General features: G+C 43.4%; 1 protein-coding gene across 2 annotated transcripts in view; it reads right to left on the bottom strand.

Moving 5' to 3' along the window:
* Nucleotides 1–21888, bottom strand: part of XPO6 (exportin 6) — a 103225-nt gene that overhangs the window by 33324 nt on the left and 48013 nt on the right. For both annotated transcript variants that reach the window (XM_021700621.1, XM_021700620.1), the window contains exons 7-9: nt 17566–18019; nt 14132–14258; nt 8063–8172 (exon numbers count right to left, since the gene is read on the bottom strand). In XM_021700621.1, coding sequence (XP_021556296.1) covers nt 8063–8172; nt 14132–14258; nt 17566–18019 — 691 coding nt within the window. The remainder of the gene's footprint in view (nt 1–8062; nt 8173–14131; nt 14259–17565; nt 18020–21888) is intronic.

Consider the following 21888-nt stretch of genomic DNA (forward strand, 5'->3'; position numbering starts at 1 on the left):
TCAATATATGATTCAATAATCCAATCCTTTTAACATCTGTGAGAGGTAGATGGTATTACTGGTGTTTTTCTGACGAGGCAACCACAGTTAAAAGAAGTTAAATAAAATGCCCAAGGTCACCAAGCTAGGTGATTTGAACCCAGGCTTCCATAACTCAACATCCCATGCTCTCTGCGTAAACCACCAATGGTCTTTGAGCCTGCTCTGCCCACTCCCCAAAACCTTACCTTCAGTCAATTTTTAAGAACACTTAAACACCTAAAGGAATAAATGGAAAAAGCTTGGGGAAGCCCTGCCCCTTTGACCTATGTCTAAGAACTTCTGGAAGAAAACATTGAAAGCCCCAGGTCTGGGTATCCCCCACACATGGGAAGAACCTACTTCAGAAGACACCAAGTTACCTGCAGCAGTTGTACCACAAGGGCCACTAATTTTCAACAAACCAGCTGCCTAAACGTCTGTCTGTCCTGAAGCATTTCTAAGATAGGTTCAAGAACTACTCCCCCTCATAAAGCTGAGCACCCATGCCAGGCCCTCAGCACCGGTCTATGCCGTCCTCCGGGCTGCTGGAGCTGCGAGTGCACAAAGCACCCCTGTCCTCCGCCTGGAGCTTCTGCAGCAGGGGCACCGCAGGGAGACCGAGCGACAGAAGGGGCACAGGGACACCACTCTTCCTGTGGGCTCACCATCCTGGCAGTGTCGCCCAGCCAACACTCACCTGGAAGCAATACACGGGTCCACTTTCAGCTTCCCCATGCCTAGACCCCGCCTCAGGCACTCTCAGAGGTGCCAGCAGCAGCCAGCCTGCATCCCCTCCTCTACGCCGTGAGTACCAGCTCCACCGGGCCCTCCTCTGAGCTCCCAGGGCAACTGGGCACCACCCCCGCCTCAGAGACCTGCGCTCCAGGGGCATGGGGTCCAGCCCTCTGATCTAGACTTTAATAACTCCACCTCTTCCCTTTGTACCCTCAGCCCTAGGGGTGGGGCTCTTCTTGTAGTTCTCATCTGCTTTATGTCGGTGCTTCCTTCTTGCTCTTCCAATCCTCCGGCGCCAGTTTCACCAATTTCCTACACTGAATTCTTAAAATAATTAAGTCTGGTTTCCATCTTCCTGACAGGACTCTACCTCATAAACCATCTAATCCAATGCAGGTGAGTCCCGGGACAAGCTAACCATAGCTAAAAGGTATCCAATGCCAAGATCAAATACAGTCTATCTAGTCTAAGTTATGACCCCTGTAATGAGACTCTGTACAGACAGTCTAAAGACTTCATTAGCCATTCTCCTGAAATGTCAAATTGCAGAGTTTGGTGGGCACAAGAGCTCATTTTTCCACTAAGACAGAAACACTGACCACCCCTCCCCACAGTGTTTGCAAATGATTTAACCTAGGCCAGATGGGCAACTGAGCATGGCCCAGAAACAAATGCTGGCGGCGAAAATCACTAATAAAATAGGCAGCATCTGTGGCAAAAATTGCCAATAGCCTCAAAATTCCATTTCAGCAGACTTCAGAGGAAAAGGTAAGATCAAACACATAAGTCTGGAGCTTGTATTTGCCATTTGCTCAGACAGAAATTCCTAAAGTTAGTTATAGAAGTTCTATGCTATAAATTGCTATGATGGACCAACACATCTTCACAATTTTGCTAGGAAAGAAAATCCACTTCAGACCAGAGGGCAGAAGAAACCTGTCATCTACAAATTGTCTTGATGAACTAAAAGGGAATTTAGAGATTTTGTATGCATAGGCTAACCCTAAATTAGACCTAAAACCCTACTGGCAGTCAGCAACTCTGGCTGCAAAAAAAAAAAAGCTTACCTAAGCATAGAAAATTAAACCCAATTAGAAACCAGGCTAAAGCACACTGAGGTAGTAATTGCTCCCCCAAAGTATTTGATGAAGGTGGGGAGAGTATATGGGTGTGGCAGACTCTGGCTACCTACCCAATACCCATTCTTCCTTTCTCCCTCAGTTAGACAACTGGGCACTGAGGTCAACTGGAAGACTACATTTCCCAGCCTCCCTTGCAGATGGCAGTGGTTGAGGACATATTAAGAAAAGTCATTAGGTAGGGGCGCCTGGGTGGCTCAGTTGGTTGAGCAACTGCCTTCGGCTCAGGTCATGATCCCGGAGTCCTGGGATCGAGTCCCACATCGGGCTCCCGGCTCAGCGGGGAGCCTGCTTCTCCCTCTGACCCTCTCCCCTCTCATGCTGTTTCTCTCTCTCTCTCTCTCTCAAATAAAGTCTTAAAAAAAAAAAATTAAAAAAAAAAGAAAAGTCATTAGGCAGAGCCTTTGGAAAAGCATCCTTTGTCCAACCTCTCCCCTTCTCATTCCTGCTATCTGAATCGTGGTGTGATGTCTGTAAATGCAGCATCCATCTCTGACCACAAGGTGACTGTGGAGATGGAAGCCATGCCTGAGGCAGGTAAAAGGATCCAGAATATGAGTAAACATACAAAGAATGAGGAGGCACTGACCATTTATCAAGGGAAAGACAATCAAGAGAAGCCGACCTAGAGATGACAACACACTGGAATTACCAAAGACTTTTAAGGCAACTATTATAACCATCTTCCATAAGGTTTTGCAGATAAAAGATGCTAGGGACTGAATTGGGTCCACTCAAAATTCTTATGCTGAAGCCCTAACCCCCATGTAACTATATTTGGAGATAAGGCCTATAAAATGGCCAGTGGTATTTTGTTATGGCAGCCTGAGCTGATTAACACAGTAGGTAAATGATCATGAGAAAGAAACCTGGCATTTCAAGAATGAAGGACAAAAGAAAGAAAATTGCCAAGTGTCTGGGTAAATACCATTTCTCTAGTATTTTCCAGTCTGCTTCTCTCCTCTTAAGATCTTTAAAATAGGGGTGCCTGGGTGGCTCAGTCGGTTAAGTGCCTGCCTTTGGCTCAGGTCATGATCCCAGGGTCCTGGGATCAAGCCCTGCATCAGGCTCCCTGCTCGGCAGGAAGCCTGCTTCTCTCTCTCCCACTCCCCCTGCTTGTGTTCCCTCTCTCACTGTGTCTCTTTCTGTCAAATAAATAAATAAAATCTTTAAAAAAAAAAAAAGATCTTTAAAATATTAATGATGGATGAAAGCAAAATAAAACATTGTCTGACGGGGTTTTCCATGGATACAGATGTAAAATATGGCAACCTCAATACAAAGAAGGGAGGGGAAAGGATCTATGTGGTGGTAAGGTTTCTACTTCTACTTGAAGTGGTGAAATGTTAATGTGAAAAGCAAATACACTGTAATACCAGAGCAAGCTCTAAAAAACTCAGAGGTATCATCAAACAATAAATATATTGAAAAGGGAAACTAAATTTGTGTGAAACTATCAACAGAGTCTCAAAATAAATGAAGCAAAAATGATAGGGCTGAAAGGAGACCCACAAATATACACAAAGAGCTCGCCTCTGTCCCACAGACAGAACATGACAGAGGACACACAGAATGTCACCGCCAACCTGACCTAACCGACATCTATAGAACACCCCATCAGAATAATCACCAAGAAGACTAAGTCATTAAACAAACCTCAGGAAATTGAAAAGAACTGAAATCACACAAACTATGTCTGCAGATCATAGTAACTAGAAAATAGTAACAACAAGATAGATGGGAAATCTCCAAATATTTGGAAGTTAAAAAACAAAGAGAAAACCCCAAGAGAAATTAGAAAATCTCTTCAGCAAACAGGAAAACAGAACATAGGACAATCTGATGGACACAGCTAAAGTAGTACTCAGAGGGAAATTTGTAGCATTACATGCTTAAACATGCAACAGAGATAAACCTATAGACCTGGGTGGCTCGAGCCACAAATGGGATTCCAAAGCACCCTAACACCTGGGTTAAATAAAAATGTACATGGAAGCAACTACACAGTAGGTGTTCAGTAAACAAACAATGCGTGAAAAGTACAAATGAACAAAAAAATGAATAAATGCACAGGCAAGAAACAGACAAAAGTCCAAGTCAGGCAACTAGAAAGGACTGGGGCAGGACCCTAGACCGCTTTCTCAACTCAATGAATTAACTGAGACTCCAATCACTTGATCTCTGGGTCCATCAACAGCATGAATTTCTCCTCACAGGACCTAGAAAACTACTGGAGCCCTGACACAAACCTAGTTATCACCTTTTATTAACTGTATCAAAATGTCACGTGCCACAAAGGCACTTCCTTTTTGTTAAGCAGAAAAACCCATCCGGAAAGAAAGGGGAGCAGGTTTTCTCACGCTCACCCACATTTGTTTACAGTCCAACCCAGCGTCACTCAGAATCCCTGGCTGGTTTGTGGCCAGTACTTGCCAGTACTCTCACGACAAAGGGGCTCACAGGACATGACTCAATTACTTTAGGTTGCTTAACTCCCTTCAGGTTTCCTCATCTTCCTGTAAAAATAAGTTTCTACACAGGTGGCTGCTTTCACAGTGACAAGCACAAAGAGAAGGGAGTGAGGGAGAGAGAACAGAAGAGAACCAGCACTTAATCACTACTGTCAGCCAAGGTACTGAACACGCACCAGCAGTTCACTTCCTTTTCTCAACAGCTTGTAAGTGGACACAACCCTCCCCAGAGTAGAGCAGAGGAAAAGGAGACTGAACTTTAGGTCTTCCCAAACCACCATCTGAAAATGGCCAATCTGGACAACGAAACTCCCAACAGCAGCTTTGCTCAGCTGGCTATGTTACAGAACACATTCCTTTGACAGTGGGACGCAAGTCCCCAGCAGCTCTGATCAAGAAACTCTTGAGCATTCTCACTGAGTAAGGAACATGCAGAGCTCCAATTTCCAAGCTCCTAGGTCCAAAAATAAATCCATGTACATTTGTGCTTCTAAATTTATAGCCTACAATGCCTACACCACTTTGTTGTGATGAATGATGCAAAACCTGTAAACCACAAGTGACAGGAACTGAGTGCTGTCTCTGTAACTTAACCACACCTACGTTTCCCATTTAAGACACCAAGAAAACATTCTTGACTAGTTCCTGCAAGATCAGTTGCTTCTGAAATTCTGGCTCAAGCCACCAATGTGATTCCAAAAGCACCTCAACTTCTTTTAGATGAATTTTATCAGCTGAAAAACATTTGATCACATTTATGTACTTTATTAAAATGAGTGGGTCATTACCAATAGCCAGAGCTCTTTATCAGCCCTTCTGCAAAACAGCACATGTCTGACACATCAGGGTCTCTTAGAACCTAGAACAGTGGTCACATTTCAAAACTTTTCTTAAGGACGTGAGCGCACACCTGCATAAATATATAGTGTAAGAGGTGACAGGAAAAATACAGACATTAAAATTCAACTAAGAGGTGACAGGAAAAATACAGACATTAAAATTCAACTATTTTCTTTGTGCCCCTCAGGGGACGACCTTATACACCTTCTTTGTAGCCTGCGACCCTAGACCCAGCATATAACTAGGCAGTGTCTGATCAACAAACAGTTTCCCAGGTGATGGTTACTATTCAATGGCAAAAAAACCACAGACCAGCTTTGAAGGTTTAGGGTTTGTTTGTGTTTTCAAGGGCATAAAAGCATTCTAACTGTATGTTTAAAAAAAAAAAAAAGTCATAAAAAATTAGAAAGCCTCAGGGCACCTGGGTGGTTCAGTCATTAAGCGTCTGCCTTTGGCTTGGGTCATGATCCCGGGGCCCGGGGTCGAGCCCTCCGCCGGGGCCCCCGCTCGGCAAGAAGGCCCTTTCTCCCCCCCCCCCCCCCCCCCCCCGCTTGTGTTCCCTCTCTGTCTCTCTCTGTCAAATAATAAATAAAATCTTTAAAAAAAAAAAAAATTAGAAAGCCTCGTTTAGGATGATGATCAAATGATCAATGAGAAAAATTCCTAGTGTTTAAAGCAGTCACAGCCATCACCCCTGACAACTGTGACAGGCAGGTCAACATGTACAGGTGGAGGGCCCTATCACCTAACTCCACGTTCATGGGCATGGTCAAAGGGCAGCAATGTCTCCTGTTATTATCACAGTTGTGGTCATCACTGTGACCAATGACTGAGGGCCAAAAACAGGCTGACTACTATGCCAGGCACTTTATATACATGATTTCCTTGAATCCTAACCATCCTGCAAGAGATGTCAGTATGCGCATTTTGCAACAGGAAATGTAATCAGCATATAACTTGACCAAAAGTAACACTGCTCCCATGAAGCAGAAAAGGAATTTAAATTCTATACCACCGTTCCTTCTGTTGGTACAATAATATGCACAAGTGTATATTTAATACTAATAATCTGCCAGCACACATTTTCTCAATGAAACCATATTCTCCACACCTAAAACACATTTGTACTGTGCTTTAAAAAGCGTTTGCATATTAATCATTTCCTCAGTTTATTCTTCCAACAAACCTGAGAGATGTGAAAGAATATCTACCACTAAATATAGCAAAATCAGGCACAGTCCCAGAACCAAAGAATACAACTGTTCAGCATCCAAAATAGAGAATAAGGCGGAAATACCTTTTCTTTGAAGAATCTCATTCAAAAACACACTTACAGTTGGCAAATTCACCAAAAACAGGATCTACTGTTGTGTAATGAAGTTTCAGATACACAAAAATACTACCCATAAAGCACATCCTACCTGACACCATAGCAACATGGAGCTATTTTGCAATCACAAAAATAATGTTTTGGGAACAAAAGTGCAAAATGTTTAAACTTGGAATGTAAATATTCTATTTAGAATTTGAAAAACTTATAAAACCTCAGCAATACAAAGGGTTTGAGAAGGTCAGTCCAACCTCTTCCCAGGCGGGGATTTGCCTCACCACCTCCATTTGGCACATTTCTGGGGAAGCGGTGTTCACTATCTCCACCACGAACCACTGATGCCATTTACTGAGCAAGCATTCATAATGTGCCAAGCATTAGCTCATTATTTCATTTCTGAAATAAATAACTATAGTGTACAGGAAATACACTTTCTGCCTATAAGAAAAATGACCTTGAGAAACACACGGGGGAAAAAAACATTTCCCCATTTACTGTTTTTAAAAAATACAATAAAAAAGGGGTGCCTGGGTGGCTCAGTCATTAAGCGTCTGCCTTCAGCTCACATCATGATCCCAGGGTCCTGGGACCGAGCCCCGCATCGGGCTCCCTACTCCACGGGAAGCCTGCTTCTTCCTCTCCCACTCCCCCTGCTTGTGTTCTTGCTCTCGCTATCTCTCTCTCTGTCAAATAAATAAAATCTTAAAAAAGAAAAATACAATAAAAAGTACAAAAGTAATTTTCGCTGGACTATGGGATTATGGATAACTTGTCTTTGTATTTTTCTATCTTTTCCTAGTTTTTAAAATATTTATTTTTCACAAGCCTTTATTACTTTATTTAGGAAATTTTCAAACACATACAAAAAGACCACAAATATAACGAACCCCAAGTTAGCATCAATAAAGGTCAACAGCAATTATCAACAGATGGCCAACCCACTTTTCCCTCTATCCCCAGTGCATTACTCTAAAGCAAATCCCAGATGTCGTATCACTTCATCCAATAAATACTTCAGTTTTTCATCTCTAAAATAAGGGCCATTTAAAAACAAACCCATGGGCGCCTGGGTGGCTCAGTTGTTAAGCGCCTGTCTTCGGCTCAGGTCATGATCCCAGGGTCCTGGGATCGAGCCCCGCATCGGGCTCCCTGCTCAGTGGGATGCCTGCTTCTCCCTCTCCCACTCCCCCTGCTTGTGTTCCCTCCCTCACTGTGTCTCTCTCTGTCAAATAAATAAATAAAATCTTTAATAAATAAATAAATAAATAAATAAAAACAAACCCATGAAAACACTGTCACACCTAAAACATTAACAATACAAATTACTTTTTTAATCAGAAAAAAAAATGTTTTAAGAAAATGAGAATATGAAAAAAGAATACAAAAATGCATAATGACATAACTACCTAACCAGTTTACATGACCCAGTCTCACTGAAGAGGTCTGGCTGCATGGCTATCCCTTCGGGCCACAAGAAAAACTGGCAAAACTGTCTATTTCTATTTATCAATGTTTCTGGGGTTTACCTGTTTAGAACTGCTTCCTTGTCTCCCAGACGGCTTTTAATTTTACTTGTCAGATAGTCCAAAAAGAGCGTCCAGATATCCAAACAAGAGAAGTAACCTTCATGAGTAGGCTATGATGCAAAAGAAATCCAGACAATGAAATTACTTAATGCGACTCCTCTTTAGAAATATACCCACCAGTTTTTATTTCCACCAGAATGGTGCAACCATAAGCCTAGATTCCCTCCGCTTCCCGGTAACCACAACTGGTATCTTTTAGATGGTCTTCACGACTAGGCCCTGGTGATCCTAACAAGACAAGAGTGCCGCAAACACATCATTAGGGAGATACTATGCAGGACAAACTGAATTACAAAATAAGCCGAGCAGACGCCAATCTTTAAATCTAAGATTGATTCGGGCTGGGGCGGGGCGGGGGGGGGGGGGGGCTCTCACAGATCATCCGATTCAAATCTGTTTTAGAGAAAAAGAAATTGAGATCCAGAGACATGATTTATTCAAGGTCAGGGGTAGGAGCAGGTCCCTTTACCCCCAGCCAATGCTCTTTCCACTACATACCCTTACAAAACCAAAAACACAGTGGCAGTGGCTCGGAAGGTGCCAAGTTTACACATCTGAAGGTTAGGAGAGTAACATTTGCAGTCTTCCTACAAACAGACTGAAAATGAGCTTCATTCTGACCTTCAGGCATTATCTCCTCTGCAGAAGAAGGGGTGTCCAACAGGCTAATAGCAATCTCTAACCAGGTGTTGATAAAGACAAAGTGAGCAGAGAAGAGCGAGTCTCTGTAGGGTCCTAGTGCTCCAATTTCTCAAAAGCCTTGAGATTCTACTTCATGCAAAATCTTGGCACTATGTTCTCCAAAATCTAGTCCTTCTCACACATACTCGATTTCAACTTCCAGCCCCCAATCCCTTCTATATCCACTCAAATTCCTGCTACCTCCAAGAGCTCTTTGATTTTATTTGTGACTACTTCACTGAGCCCCATGTTTGGTGGCAGGATCAGACAGGAAAAGAAATAATACCATCATCTTCTAGGATCAGTTTCCTTCCATTTAGGATCTACAAGGAAATCCAGAGGCTTACAAGGGTGTATGTGGGATTTGCATATTGGGTGGTAGCATGAGATGGAAGTTCTGTACCCATAACTAACTTTTTCTGGGGCAGATGCGGGCAGAGTCCAACCTCACAACCCACAGGGTTGCCCTGGAACTGGAATGCATAGCTCAATAAGGATCACCGACAGGGCCATCCTCAGAAAACAGAATGACTGTTTCCTGTCTCCACTTCGTCCTTTGCAAAACCCAGGATGTCCACGACATGAAATGAGCCCGAAGAATAAGGAGAAAAAACAATAAGCCACGTGGAGATAATATGAGTAGCTTGTAGACAGGAGATGGAATCTTTCCTGGCTGTGGCTTGCTGAGCTTCCTGCAGGTCGATCACTCAGTTGTCCCTCCTAGATCTGAAAACACCCACCTTCCCCTCCACAGAACATAACTGATCAGATGCTTGTGGAAGTGCTTTTGGGAAAAGTCACCACACAAACCCAGGGTTTATGGTTATGTCTAAGTACCTTACAATTATACACGTCCTTCCCATGCCTCTGAATTGAGGATTTACCACGTGGCTCAAGACCAGAAAATAAGGTGGGCAGGTACACCCTCTGTAGGACCTGAAACACATCCCTACCTGCAGGCCCCACTGTGAGGCCTTGTGCACTGCCCATAATCTCACCTATGACAACTGCTGTGGGTACAGATCGTTAAGCTCATCAAGATGACAGGCTGGCTGCACTTTTGGAGTCATCCAATGTTTCAGAACCCTCACAGACCCATTTTAAAAATGTATCTGTACTCAGATTTATTTTTCACACTCCAGGGCTGATCAATCACTAAAGAGCCTGACAAGTTTCTTCAAGAAATTAGTGATACCACCCTTCTCCAAGCACTTTACAGTGGTTATTTGCATTGGTCTATTTGAGCTTCACAATAGCCCTGGAAAGTGGACAGGTGCTTTTCTTCTTCCCATTTTACAGACAGAGAAACCAAGACTCAGAAGCAAAGTCACCTGCCCAACGTGACAAGATAAGGAACAGAAAGAGAACTAGAATGTGGGACTTAAGCCTCCTGGTCCAGAGCCCTCTCCCCTGGGCCACACTACCCCAGGCATTGTTGTAAGAAGGACAGGTCGGAGGGGGATGTTGAAAATGCAAGACCAAGAAGGACCTGGTGACGATGTGGTAAGAGAAGGACAGGAAGACAGAAATCAGATACTTCTAGGCACACCTCAGCAGGGAGAGCAATGGTGGAGGCAAACACCTGCTGAGCTCTGGGGGCTGGAGGCACTGCGACAGGATACTTTGGTGGAAAAAAAAATGTAGGAAAAGAAACTAAGAGAGAGGCAAGAGTTACAGAAAGATACTAACACCATCTTTGTCTCATTACTATTCTTTCAATATATGGTGACCAGTACTAAAATTTCTTATGAATTTTTTTAAGTCATCTCTATACCCAACATGGGGGGCCCCGAACTCATGACCCTGAGATTAAGCGTCGGATGCTCTACCACTGAGCCAGCCAGGCACCCCTCTATGAATTCTAGAAACAAAAGGCAGAAACACTTGAGTACACTCATAACCCTCTAGACAAGAGGAAAGTACATTTTCCCACTTCACAGATAATTAAATTATGATAAAGTTAGATCACACTGCTAATGAATAGATGAGAACTTAAAGCTATCTCTTGAGAGCACTTCATTTCTTATTCTTAAATCTTACCCCAAAAAACTCCCCTACTCCCACCAGCTCCTGATCCTGGAGTGCACCCTGCCATCTTTTTTCCACCCTGCCTCTCCAGGGAAGGACGGCCCAGCCTACAGTAAACTGCACAGAGCACCTTCCAGCTTCCTGCTCCTCTGCCTGATGCTCAAATCTGCTTCTGCCTGGACCCAAAGGATACCGACTCCCACAGTCCGAGAGCCTGTGCCCAGAAAGGAAGGTCCTCATAGAGGAGGCCAAGAGAGTACAAGGGAGCTCGGCTGAGTGACCTCAGCTAACGGAGGGAGAAAGAAGCTTGTTGTTTGCTTCATGACCATAGCCATTTCTTTTCCCAGTATATAACACATATAAATATATAAAACCACCACTATGAGTTCAACGGAAAACGAACACATAGGATTCTAGAGAGGGGACCACAGATGATGAACACTGGGCCAGACTGTGAAGGTGCCCACCACAGTCCATCTCCTTAGGTGAGGACACTAAATCTAAGGAAATTAAGATGACTGGTCCAAGGACACAGGCCTCATAGAAATAACCAGAGCTCAAACACAGAACTGGGTCCAGGTGCAAAGCAGTAGGCATAAGACCTGCATACTTTAAAACTTCTATTTAGGGGGCGCCTGGGTGGCTCAGTCAGTTAAGCGTCTGCCTTCGGCTCAGGTCATGATCTCAGGGTCCTGGGAATGAGCCCCACGTTGGGCTCCCTGCTCAGCAGGGAGCCTACTTCTCCTTCTCCCTCTGCTCCTCCCCCTGCTCGTGTGCTCTCTCCCCCGCAACCCCTCTTTCAAATAAATAAATAAAATCTTTTAAAAAAAAAAAAAACAACTTCTATTTAGCTTTTTTCTATACCGCACATAAAGGGCAGATAGAAAACTTCACACACAGAGCAAAATGGCAAAACATTTTCATTCCATTTCCCCAAATAAACCCCTTCTTTCTGACCTCAGCACTGGGTCATCTCTTTCATTTCTGCTACACTTACTCTAAGGTATCTACCGAATCCTTTCTTCTGGTCCCCTCTGGATCCATTTCTCTGGATCCGTCTCAAAACGTTCCCACCTCGGGCGCCTGGGTGGCTCAGTTGGTTAAGCGACTGCCTTCGGCTCAGGTCATGATCCTGGAGTCCCGGGATCGAGTCCCGCATCGGGCTCCCTGCTCGGCAGGGAGTCTGCTTCTCCCTCTGACCCTCCTCCCTCTCATGCTCTCTGTCTCTCATTCTCTGTCTCGCAAATAAATAAAATCTAAAAAAAAAAAAACCACAAACGTTCCCACCTCAAAAAAAAAAAAACGTTCCCACCTCGAATGCTTCTGTCCTACCTCCTCACCCTCCCACATCTCGTCACCTCTTCCATTCCTTCTTAGGTCTGGTGAGCTCAGCATGCTGCCCTTCTAGCTCCGCGCCCACTGGCCCCTCTACCAGATATCTTGACACTTCCTCAACCCTGGTCCTCCTCCACCTGCACCTTCCCCGCTGCGCCCAGGAACAGGTCACCCTTACCCACTGGGGGCGCTTACTTTTATGTGCCCTGAGAAAACCAAGCTCACCACCATACCCTCGACCACATACACACTCCCCTCCCGGCCTAGGCCTGTGTCTCTCTTCCAGCTACAACATTAAGCTACAACATTAGTGGTTTAAACTACCAAAACAGTCTACTTATAAAATCACATGCCCTCACTGACCCAGTAATGTCATCACCAGGATACACCAACAGAAAGAGCTACACAGGGACACCCAAAAGCATGCACGAGAACATCCACTGCATCACCATTCATGATCACCAAAAACCCAAAAGCAGCCCAAATCAGCCATGGAATGGATCTGCAGATAATGACTTACTATAAAGCAATGAGGGCAAACTACTGCCACACACAACACAGATGAATCTCACCAATGGACGCTGAATGAAAAAGCCATACAGAACAAATACATACTGGAGACTTCCATTTAGAGAAGTTCTCAAAGAGGCAAAACTAATCTGGGATGTTAAAGGCAGGGTTGGGTCCCACATGGGGAGAAGTGAAGGGGAAGGAATTGGGAAGAGATATAGGGGGTGCTGGCAGGAATGTTCTATTTCTTTTTTCTTTTTTTTTTTTTTTTAAAGATTTTATTTATTTATTTGAGAGAGAGTGAGAGAGAGAAAGAGCACAAGAGGGGGGAGCGGGAGAGGGAGAAGCAGACTCCCTGCTGAGCAGGTAGCCTGATGCAGGACTCGATCCCAGGACTCCAGGATCATGACCTGAGCTGAAGGCAGTCGCTTAACCAACTGAGCCACCCAGGCGCCCTAGGAATGTTCTGTTTCTTGATGAAGGTGGCGGTGACATGGGTTTGTTCATTTTGGGAAAATTCATCAAGCTGTCCATGTATGATGTGTGCACTTCTCTGGATGTGATACTTCAATAAAAACCTTATTCTAAAGACACTCACAAAAGGATGAGCTCTGAGTAATGTACAGAATTGTTGAATCACTACACTGTACACTTGAAACTAATGTAACACTGCATTAATTATACTGGAATTAAAAAATAAATCAGACACACAGGTGCGCAAGCAGGATAGGATATGATAGAAATGTCTGAAACCCAACTGTGATGATGGTTGCACAAGTCTATAAACTGAACATCTCTGAATTGTACAATTACGATGGGTGAATTTTGTAAGATGTAAATTTTACTTCAGAAAGCTTTTAAAATATACATATGTATATAAATAAAAGACGCTGGGTCACAAAATGTAAACTCAATGAAGGCACGGACTTTGCTTGTGAGGGTTATATGCCTAGCCCCTGATATACAAGACAAGCTCAAAAAGCCCCTGATATACAAGACAAGCTCAAAAAGTATCAAAAAATGGGGGCTAAAAGCGGATCTGCCAAAACTTAACTCTTTCTTGAGAGTTTCACTACTTACAATCTCCTTGTAGGGAGTTTTAGTGACAGCTATAGAATAGAACTAAAGGCCCTAATTTCAGACTATTTCCATCTTTTGTTTCTCCAACAAAACAGTGGTTAAGAACACAGACTCTATGAGTTCAAATCCTGGCCCCACCACTTACTGACTGTATGACCCTGAGCAAATGACTCTTTGTGCCTCAGTTTCTTTATTCTGGAAAATGGAGACAGTTAGGAATACCCACCTCCAAGGGTTGTTACAAAGGATACAGGTGTTAATCTTCACAAAGTAAGTACTATATAAATGTTTGGGAAATAAAGAAGCTCTTTCCCCTGAAAGCAACAGAGTGGACTTTTTTTCAGGGGGAAAGGATGAGCAGTTCTGGTGTTTTACCTGATGAAACGTGTACTTGAACAAAAGCGTCAAAAACTCCACCACGGGGAACTGGGAGTAGGACTCGATTCTTCTCAGGTGGACACTCACAAAGAGCCTCAGGAAGTCAGTAAACTTCTCGATGTAGCTAAGTAAGACAAGAAGATGAAGGGTGACAGTCAGAATCCCAGCCGCCTCCTTAGAAGAAAACTCAAATTCAATCCAAATTTCTTTCAGTACAGAACTATACAGATTTAAAATACATTTTCAGTTAAAAATATAAAGGCCTGCAACAATTACCTACAGGTCAGGCAACCCTTCATTCCATTACCACCTGAAACATAGCAGAAAAGCAACTTTAATCCTCAGACACTCTCTATTAAGGCATCTTATAAACTAGTGCTCTCACAGATTCTAACTCCTTCACGTTATGACCCAATTCAAGTGAAAGGAAAAGGTACTAAGAAGTCGGTGGGCAGAGCATGTGCATCATTTCAATGTGGCAAGTCCGGAAGGCTGTTTGTCTTTGCTAGGCGGCCAAAGTATTTAAATGAATGTGCTAAGAACAAAAACAAAACAAGGCTAGACCAATGGCATGGCATCCAGGTAAAGTCTATGCAGGCTTGCAACCTAATGCTCGTGCTCCCCCCCTGCCCCGCCCTCTGGCTCCCAGTGTAATTAAACGCAAGTCCACCCCGGTCCACTCTGAAAGTGATTGCAAAAATAAGGGAGGAGGGCTGCCCGAGCTGGACAGGCCTCGGGACAACTGAGTCTGGTGCTTCATTGGCCAGACGAGGCCCAGGGTGATAAAGTGACCCGCCCGAGGTCGCCCGAGGTTGCTGAGCCAGCTCACGGCAGAGTGGGACCCCCATCCACTCCCACGCCAGTGCTCTTTCCTTTCCCAGCACAGTGACTCCCCAATTCCTGTGTATTCACAGTATCATTTCCCAGAGGAGTGTGGGTCCCAGCTGCAAGGATAAGAGACTGCTGTTACTAAACACACAGCACATCATCACTCTCACATTTCAGCAACTGTCATTGTAAGCCCCTCAATACCAAAAGGTGATTAGAAAATGAGATGGACATACCTCCATAAATCACATTTCAGAGACCAATAAACAAAGATAAAGATTCACTACAGGCCTTAGTCAAAAATTAATTAATGGCTACAGGCAATTCTGAAACTCACCACTCAAAAAAAAAAAATTTTTTTTCTAAAGCAAGGATTATGCAAAATAATAAAGGGGGAAGAAAAAGACTACTACTTAGAAGAGCAAAATCGGTCCATAAATCCAATGTCCCGCACCGTTCCTGGGACCCAGCGGCCAACCCGCCTCTCTGACTTCTGCACGGCTAGTAGCTAACACGTACGTGCAAGCTTTTTAGCAGTTTAAAAAAACAAAAATAAAAACCATTAATTTGCTTGATAAAGAGAATGGCCATCTCTGTGGATCATGGGACCAAGTCCTTGAAACACAGTAAGGCATCTGAATCAGCTGTTTTTAGAGAAAGTCAAGTACGAGGAGACTTCTCTCTGATGCCTTGGATCATGAATACTCAAGAGCGGGAGCTCCTCATTCCTCGCTCTGCTTATCACGTGATCTTCTGCTGTGGTTATTCAGAGCCATCATTAGGAAGATGCACTCAATTCCCTGCCACCCATAAAATAAACAGAAGTCCTGGGTAAATGCCGCACTGCCTCGATTTCATTTTAATCTCCAACCCAATTTTTGAAGCATACAGACAAGGGCCGTTCGGTAGCTGAAACTCTAGATTTTATTTCACCTCATTTTCTTTCCCTTGCCCACCTTCTGGCACAGGTGCTAATGAGCAGTAGAAGGTTAGAAACAGGCACTGGGGGAGAAGAGGGGCAGAGGCCCCGGGTAAGAAGCTCCTAAACAACTGAGAACGGACTTAGCTGTTTAGAATGAGTGGTCGGGGGCCCGAGAGCCAGGAAGCAAGCACACAGGACTGTTTAGGTCACCTTTCTGCTGCCGGGCACCTCTCAGCTTTCTCAGGGCAAGAGGAAGCACAGGATTAAAATATAAAACCAAAAGCACAAAAGTTACACGTAACAAAAGCATTACATTGACAAGCCGTGACCACATTTCTCTACCGCCCAAATGTGAGCCATCACGAACACTGTGCTCCAAGTGCAACTCAGAACAGCCGATACCTGACGGTTGGTGCAAGCAGCTGGACTTTTTGTTAACATATGAAAATACAGCCTTCCTTAACGAAAGCTAGAAAGGATATAAAATTGTGTGTTTGCATACTGACGCCTTTGCATTCATAGAGAAAGCTATTACAAAATAATGAAAAATAAAACCAACATATCACCATACAGGATTATGAGCTCTTTTGTGATTATACAAACAAAATTTCACACAAAGCTTGTTTACAATGAACCAAACCAAAAGAATCTTAAGAATCCATGTTTTTAACTTTAGAAAACCCTTAATAAAATTGCTAAATTTAAAAAGCACTAGGACGGTCTTTAAACACTTGACTTTATATTCTGCTACTTAACTCTAAGGAAAAGGAAAATACCTTAACTCTGCTAGCTTCGGAACAAAAAACAAGCCAAGGAAAACGAATTAAGATATTAACATTTGCTGCCTGGCAATCTATAAATATTTTCTAACTCAATACGATTTATCCGCCGGGATGTTTCTGAACAGTCAACACGATGCTGGTAATGTAAGTTTCCACTTTTCCCGCTCGCTGGGACACGGCGGTAGCATCGCATCACCGAAAGCTGTGGGACAGATAAAGGACATCATCCAGAAGACCACACCTCACGGTACCGTGATGGAGTCATCTTTTGGAGTACTTCAGAAAGAAAAGCGAGGTCATTTTCGGCTCCACTCAAGGGGAGTTAACAAAGAAACCCAAGTGTGCACCACGTGAGTATGTGCCCTCATTCACATCTCTGTCTCTGGATGAAAGTGGGCCGTCTGTGCGAAGCTCAGAGCAACACCATTCCTCTACACTGCACGGTTTCCCTTGGGAAGGGTCCAACAGTAAACACTGGCGGGCAACATCAAGTGAAGAGGGGGCATTAGCGCTCCTGTACCTCCACGGCCTCCTCCCACGCTCCTGGCTACGCACGAGCAGCAGATTCGGCTCCTGCACCACCTCAGACCTGCAGGCGAATCATGAGGACGGGGCAGGGGGGTGCGGGGGAGGGCGGAAGGGAGGACAGGAGGCAGAGCGGGGGGAAGACAACACACCTACACAATTCACAGTCACTTTCCCAGCTCGGCTCATCCCCCTAGCCACCCTAGCCCTTCCAGCTAAGCTCAGACTTACTGGTACACACCTACCTGTCCATTCCTCATCAGGAGCCCCACACTCTGAAACCAAAGAGGATTACAGACACTACGCAGCACAGCGTGACAAACAGTCATGGCCCCTTCTCAGGACACAGCCGACTCCACACCTGTTTTCATTACCTCTCATCGAGTTCTTCCAGCCTGCTCTTCACCGTGTGGGCATTGTTATCCTTGGTGATTTTCTGCAGGAGGTAGAAAGTCTGCTGGAACATACGTAGTAAATACTCCTCGAATTCCATAGGCACACAGTTCTTGGACATGAGTTCATTGATGCAGGACATGGCCAGGACCCCAAGCCGGCCGCGCTCCTGACCCAACACACAGTTCTGGCTGCTGCCGTTAACAGATGCCATCTTTCTGGCCCGGATGTCACAGCCAAAGCGCGCAAAGTGGAAGATGGTGGTTAGGAGGGATGGGGTGATGCTGGCAGACAGAGGAATCCAACTGAAGAGATGGGCCAGGCACTCCAAGGCCAGGGAACAGATATACTCACTCTCCGCATCAAGGATGGGGATTGGCTGATTCAACAGTTTGGCTGAACTAGGACTCTGCAACAGGTTACTCAGTAAGTCACCTGAAAATACAAAGAGCTTTCAACATACACACTACTGAGTCTCGCACAAACCAATTTAACTACAACAGAGAGAAAGCAAAAACCATCTTTCATTAAGCTCCATATTAAAGAGATCTACAGAAATGTAAAAGAAAGCCATTCATACTCCTTGGTGCTCAATAAATTTTTGTTTGCTTTGGAGAAAGTATTTTTCATGAAAACATATCACTTGTTTATATGCAGAGTTCATCACAGCTCTTTTTAAATGAATCAATGTAGGGCACCTGGGTGGCTCAGTCAGTTAAGCATCTGCCTTCAGCTCAGGTCATGATCCCAGGGTCCTGGGATCGAGTCCCACGCCCGGCTCCCTGATCAGAGGGGAGCCTGCTTCTCCCTCTGCCCCTCCCCTGCTCGTGTTCATGCTCTCTCTCAAATAAATTAAAAAAAAAAAAAATCTTAAATGAATCAATGTAAATGTTCCCAGTGTTAATATCAATAGATATAACCCATAAAGCTCTTTGAGGACCTCGATAATTTTTAGGAATAAAGGGGTCTGGGTGGCAGAGTAGGCAACATGGGTGAAGAGAGTCAAAAGATACAAACTTCCAGTTATAAGATAAAGAAGTATGGAGGATGTCACATACAGTTGTGACTATAGTTAGTTAACAACACTGTATTGTATATTTTAAAGTTGCTAGGGGAGTAAATTTTAGAAGTTCTCATCCTAAGAAAAAAAAATTTAACTATGTGTGGTAATGGATGTTAACTTTCTCTTGCAATCAGTTTGCAACATTTAACACATATCAAATCATTATGTTGTACACCTGAAACTAACAGTGTTATATGTCAATTATATTTCAATTAAAAAAAAAGAGAGTAAAGGGGTCCAGAGACTAAAACTTTTGAGAACTACTGGGCTACTCGAGGTTAGGTCTGTAGACCTGCACCATCAGCACAATCTGGGAACTTGTCAGAAATACGAATTATCAGGCCCCACCCCACATGTACTGAGGAAGATCCTGGAGGAGTGTGGCCCAAAAACCTGTTTTTACACACTCTCCAAGAAGTGATTCTTATGCTTGCTTAATTTTTTTAGGTGATTTTTTTTTTTTAAGTTTTTATTTTAACCACCCTGTGCTCATCACGAGTGTATTCCTTAATCCCTATCACCTATTTCACCCATCCCCCACCTACCTCCCCTCTGGTAACTGTCAGTTTGTTCTCTACAGTTAACAGTCTGTTTCTTGGTTTGCCTCTTTTTCCTTTCCTCGCTTGTTTTGCTTCTGAAATTCCACATAGGAGTGAAATCATATGGTATTTGTCCTTCTCTGACTGACTTATTTCACTTAGCATTATACTCTCTAGTTCCATCCATGTCATTGCTAATGGCAAGATTTCATTTTTTTTTAAAGATTTTATTTATTTATTTGGCAGAGAGAGACACAGCGAGACAGGGAACACAAACAGGGGGAGTGGGAGAAGGAGAAGCAGGCTTCCCGCGGAGCAGGGAGCCCAATGTGGGGCTCGATCCCAGAACCCTGGGATCATGACCTGAGCCAAAGGCAGACGCTTAATGAATGAGCCACCCAGGCGCCCCAGATTTCATTCTTTGTTATAGCTGAACAATATTCCATCGCATATATATACCACATCTTCTTTATCCATTCATTAATTGATAGACACTTGGGCTGCTTCCATATCTCGGCTATTATAAATAACGCTGCTATAAACATAAGGGTGCATTATCCCTTTGAATTCATGTTTTTGTATTCTTTGGGAAAATACTCAGTAGTGCGACTGCCGGATGGTGGGGTAGTTCTATTTTGAACTTTCTGAGGAACCTCCAACATGCTTGCTTAACTTTTGAGAAGCATTAGGCTAAAGAAAATCATGTAAACTGAAATGGGCTTGCAAAAAAGCTATAAAATGATTTTAGAGAGGACAAAGGACAAATATTCAAAACTATAACAAGAAAAAAAACTTACCTGAAATAAAGAGGTGTGTATACAAAAGAAAGGGGCTTATTCTGCCCCAAGAAGAAATGATAAAAGCTAATCAATACTAAGAATTTTAGGAATAAGGAAGAAATGTAGGCCAAAAAAGCACATACACAAAGGAGAAAACACCACATTCAGACTTCCTCACAGCACACAAGAAGCCAGACAACAGTAGTACCATGTCCACAAGTGCTGAGGCAGGGAGTAACTTAACCCAAAGCTCTCCTTTGAGTACAAAGGAAGAGGACATCTTCTCAAACACAGAAGCTCAAATAATATATTGCCCACAAACTCTTCTTCTCTCTTTTTTTTTAAGATTTTATTTATTCATTTGACAGAGAGAGCGAGCGAGTGTGCGCACGAGTGGCGGGGTCAAGAGGGAAAAGCAGGCTTCCCGCAGAGCAGGGAGCCCGATGCAGGGCTGGATCCCAGGACCCAGGGATCATGACCTGAGCCAAAGGCAGACGCTTAACGACTGAGCCACCCAGGCACCACCCCCGGCCTCCCAAACTCTTCTTAGGGAGGAGACTGAATAGTGAAACCATGCAAATAAAGCAATAAATAAAAATGAAGAATTAAGGAAGGGGGCTGCTGTGGCAAGGGGACCAGAGCAAGCATTGAATTAAATATAGAATCAAGACTAAACAGATGTAGGAATCACAGAGGGTGTGCTAGCCAATCCTCTTTCACAAGCAATAAGTCTCAAAATATATGGGCTAGAATTAAGACATGTAGTAAGGAATTGGTTTTCATCTTTTTTTTTTCTTAAGCCTAGAGGTATCTTTTACAAACTAACAGTCCTTGTGGAAAAAGTAACACCTTTTGTTTTAAAACCTCCCGTTAAATTCAGGTAAAATTATAATTTGTTTTTATTAAAAATAAAACTGAGGGCTGGTCAGTCAGAAGAGTAAGGGACTCTTGATCTCAGGGTCCGTGAGTTCAAGCCCCATGTTGGGTATAAAGATTACTTAAAAATAAAATCTCTAGGGACACCTGGGTGGCTCAGTCGGTTAATTAAGCTTCTGCCTTTGGCTCAAGTCATGATTCCAGGGTCCTGGGATCAAGTCCTATGTTGGGTTCCTTGCTCGGCAGGGAGCCTGCTTCTCCTTCTACCTGCTGCACCATCAGCACAATCTGGGAACTTGTCAGAAATACAAATTATCAGGCCCCACCCCACATGTACTGAGGAAGATCCTAGAGGAGTGTGGCCCAAAAACCTGTTTTTACACACTCTCCAAGAAGTGATTCTTATGCTTGCTTAATTTTTTTAGGTGGTTTTTTTTTTAAGTTTTTATTTTAATCACCCTGTGCTCATCACGAGTGTATTCCTTAATCCCTATCACCTATTTCACCCATCCCCTGTTCATGCTCGCTCTCTCCCTCTCCCTCTCTCCTTCTCTGACAAATAAATACATTTTTAAAAAATAAAATCTCTAAAAAACTAAAAATAAAAAAATAAAAATGTGTATGATGCCACTTTGTCTTTTTATTTAGCTTACTGTCTCTGTAACTACATATAAAGAGGTACCTGGAATGGTGTTATTTCTGGATGGTGGAATACTGGCTACATTTCTACACTGTATTTTGTGCTTTACACAGCAGCAGTTCTCAAACATTTTGGCCCCAGAACCCCTTTATACTCTTAAAAGTTATTGAGGATGTCAAAGAACTTTTGTGTATGCAGGTTATTTCTGTTGATACTCTTAAAAGTTATTGAGGATGTCAAAGAACTTTTGTGTATGCAGGTTATTTCTGTTGATATTCGTCACATAGAAATTAAATAAAAAATAGAAATTAAAAAGTTTTCAAATATTTCAAATATTCACTTAATAAATGCATTACATGTCAGCATAAATTATTTTTAAATGAAGAAAATGTAGTTTGCCGCCAACA

This window comes from Neomonachus schauinslandi, chromosome 5, assembly GCF_002201575.2.
Source record: "Neomonachus schauinslandi chromosome 5, ASM220157v2, whole genome shotgun sequence".
In the NCBI taxonomy this organism is placed as follows: domain Eukaryota; kingdom Metazoa; phylum Chordata; class Mammalia; order Carnivora; family Phocidae; genus Neomonachus; species Neomonachus schauinslandi.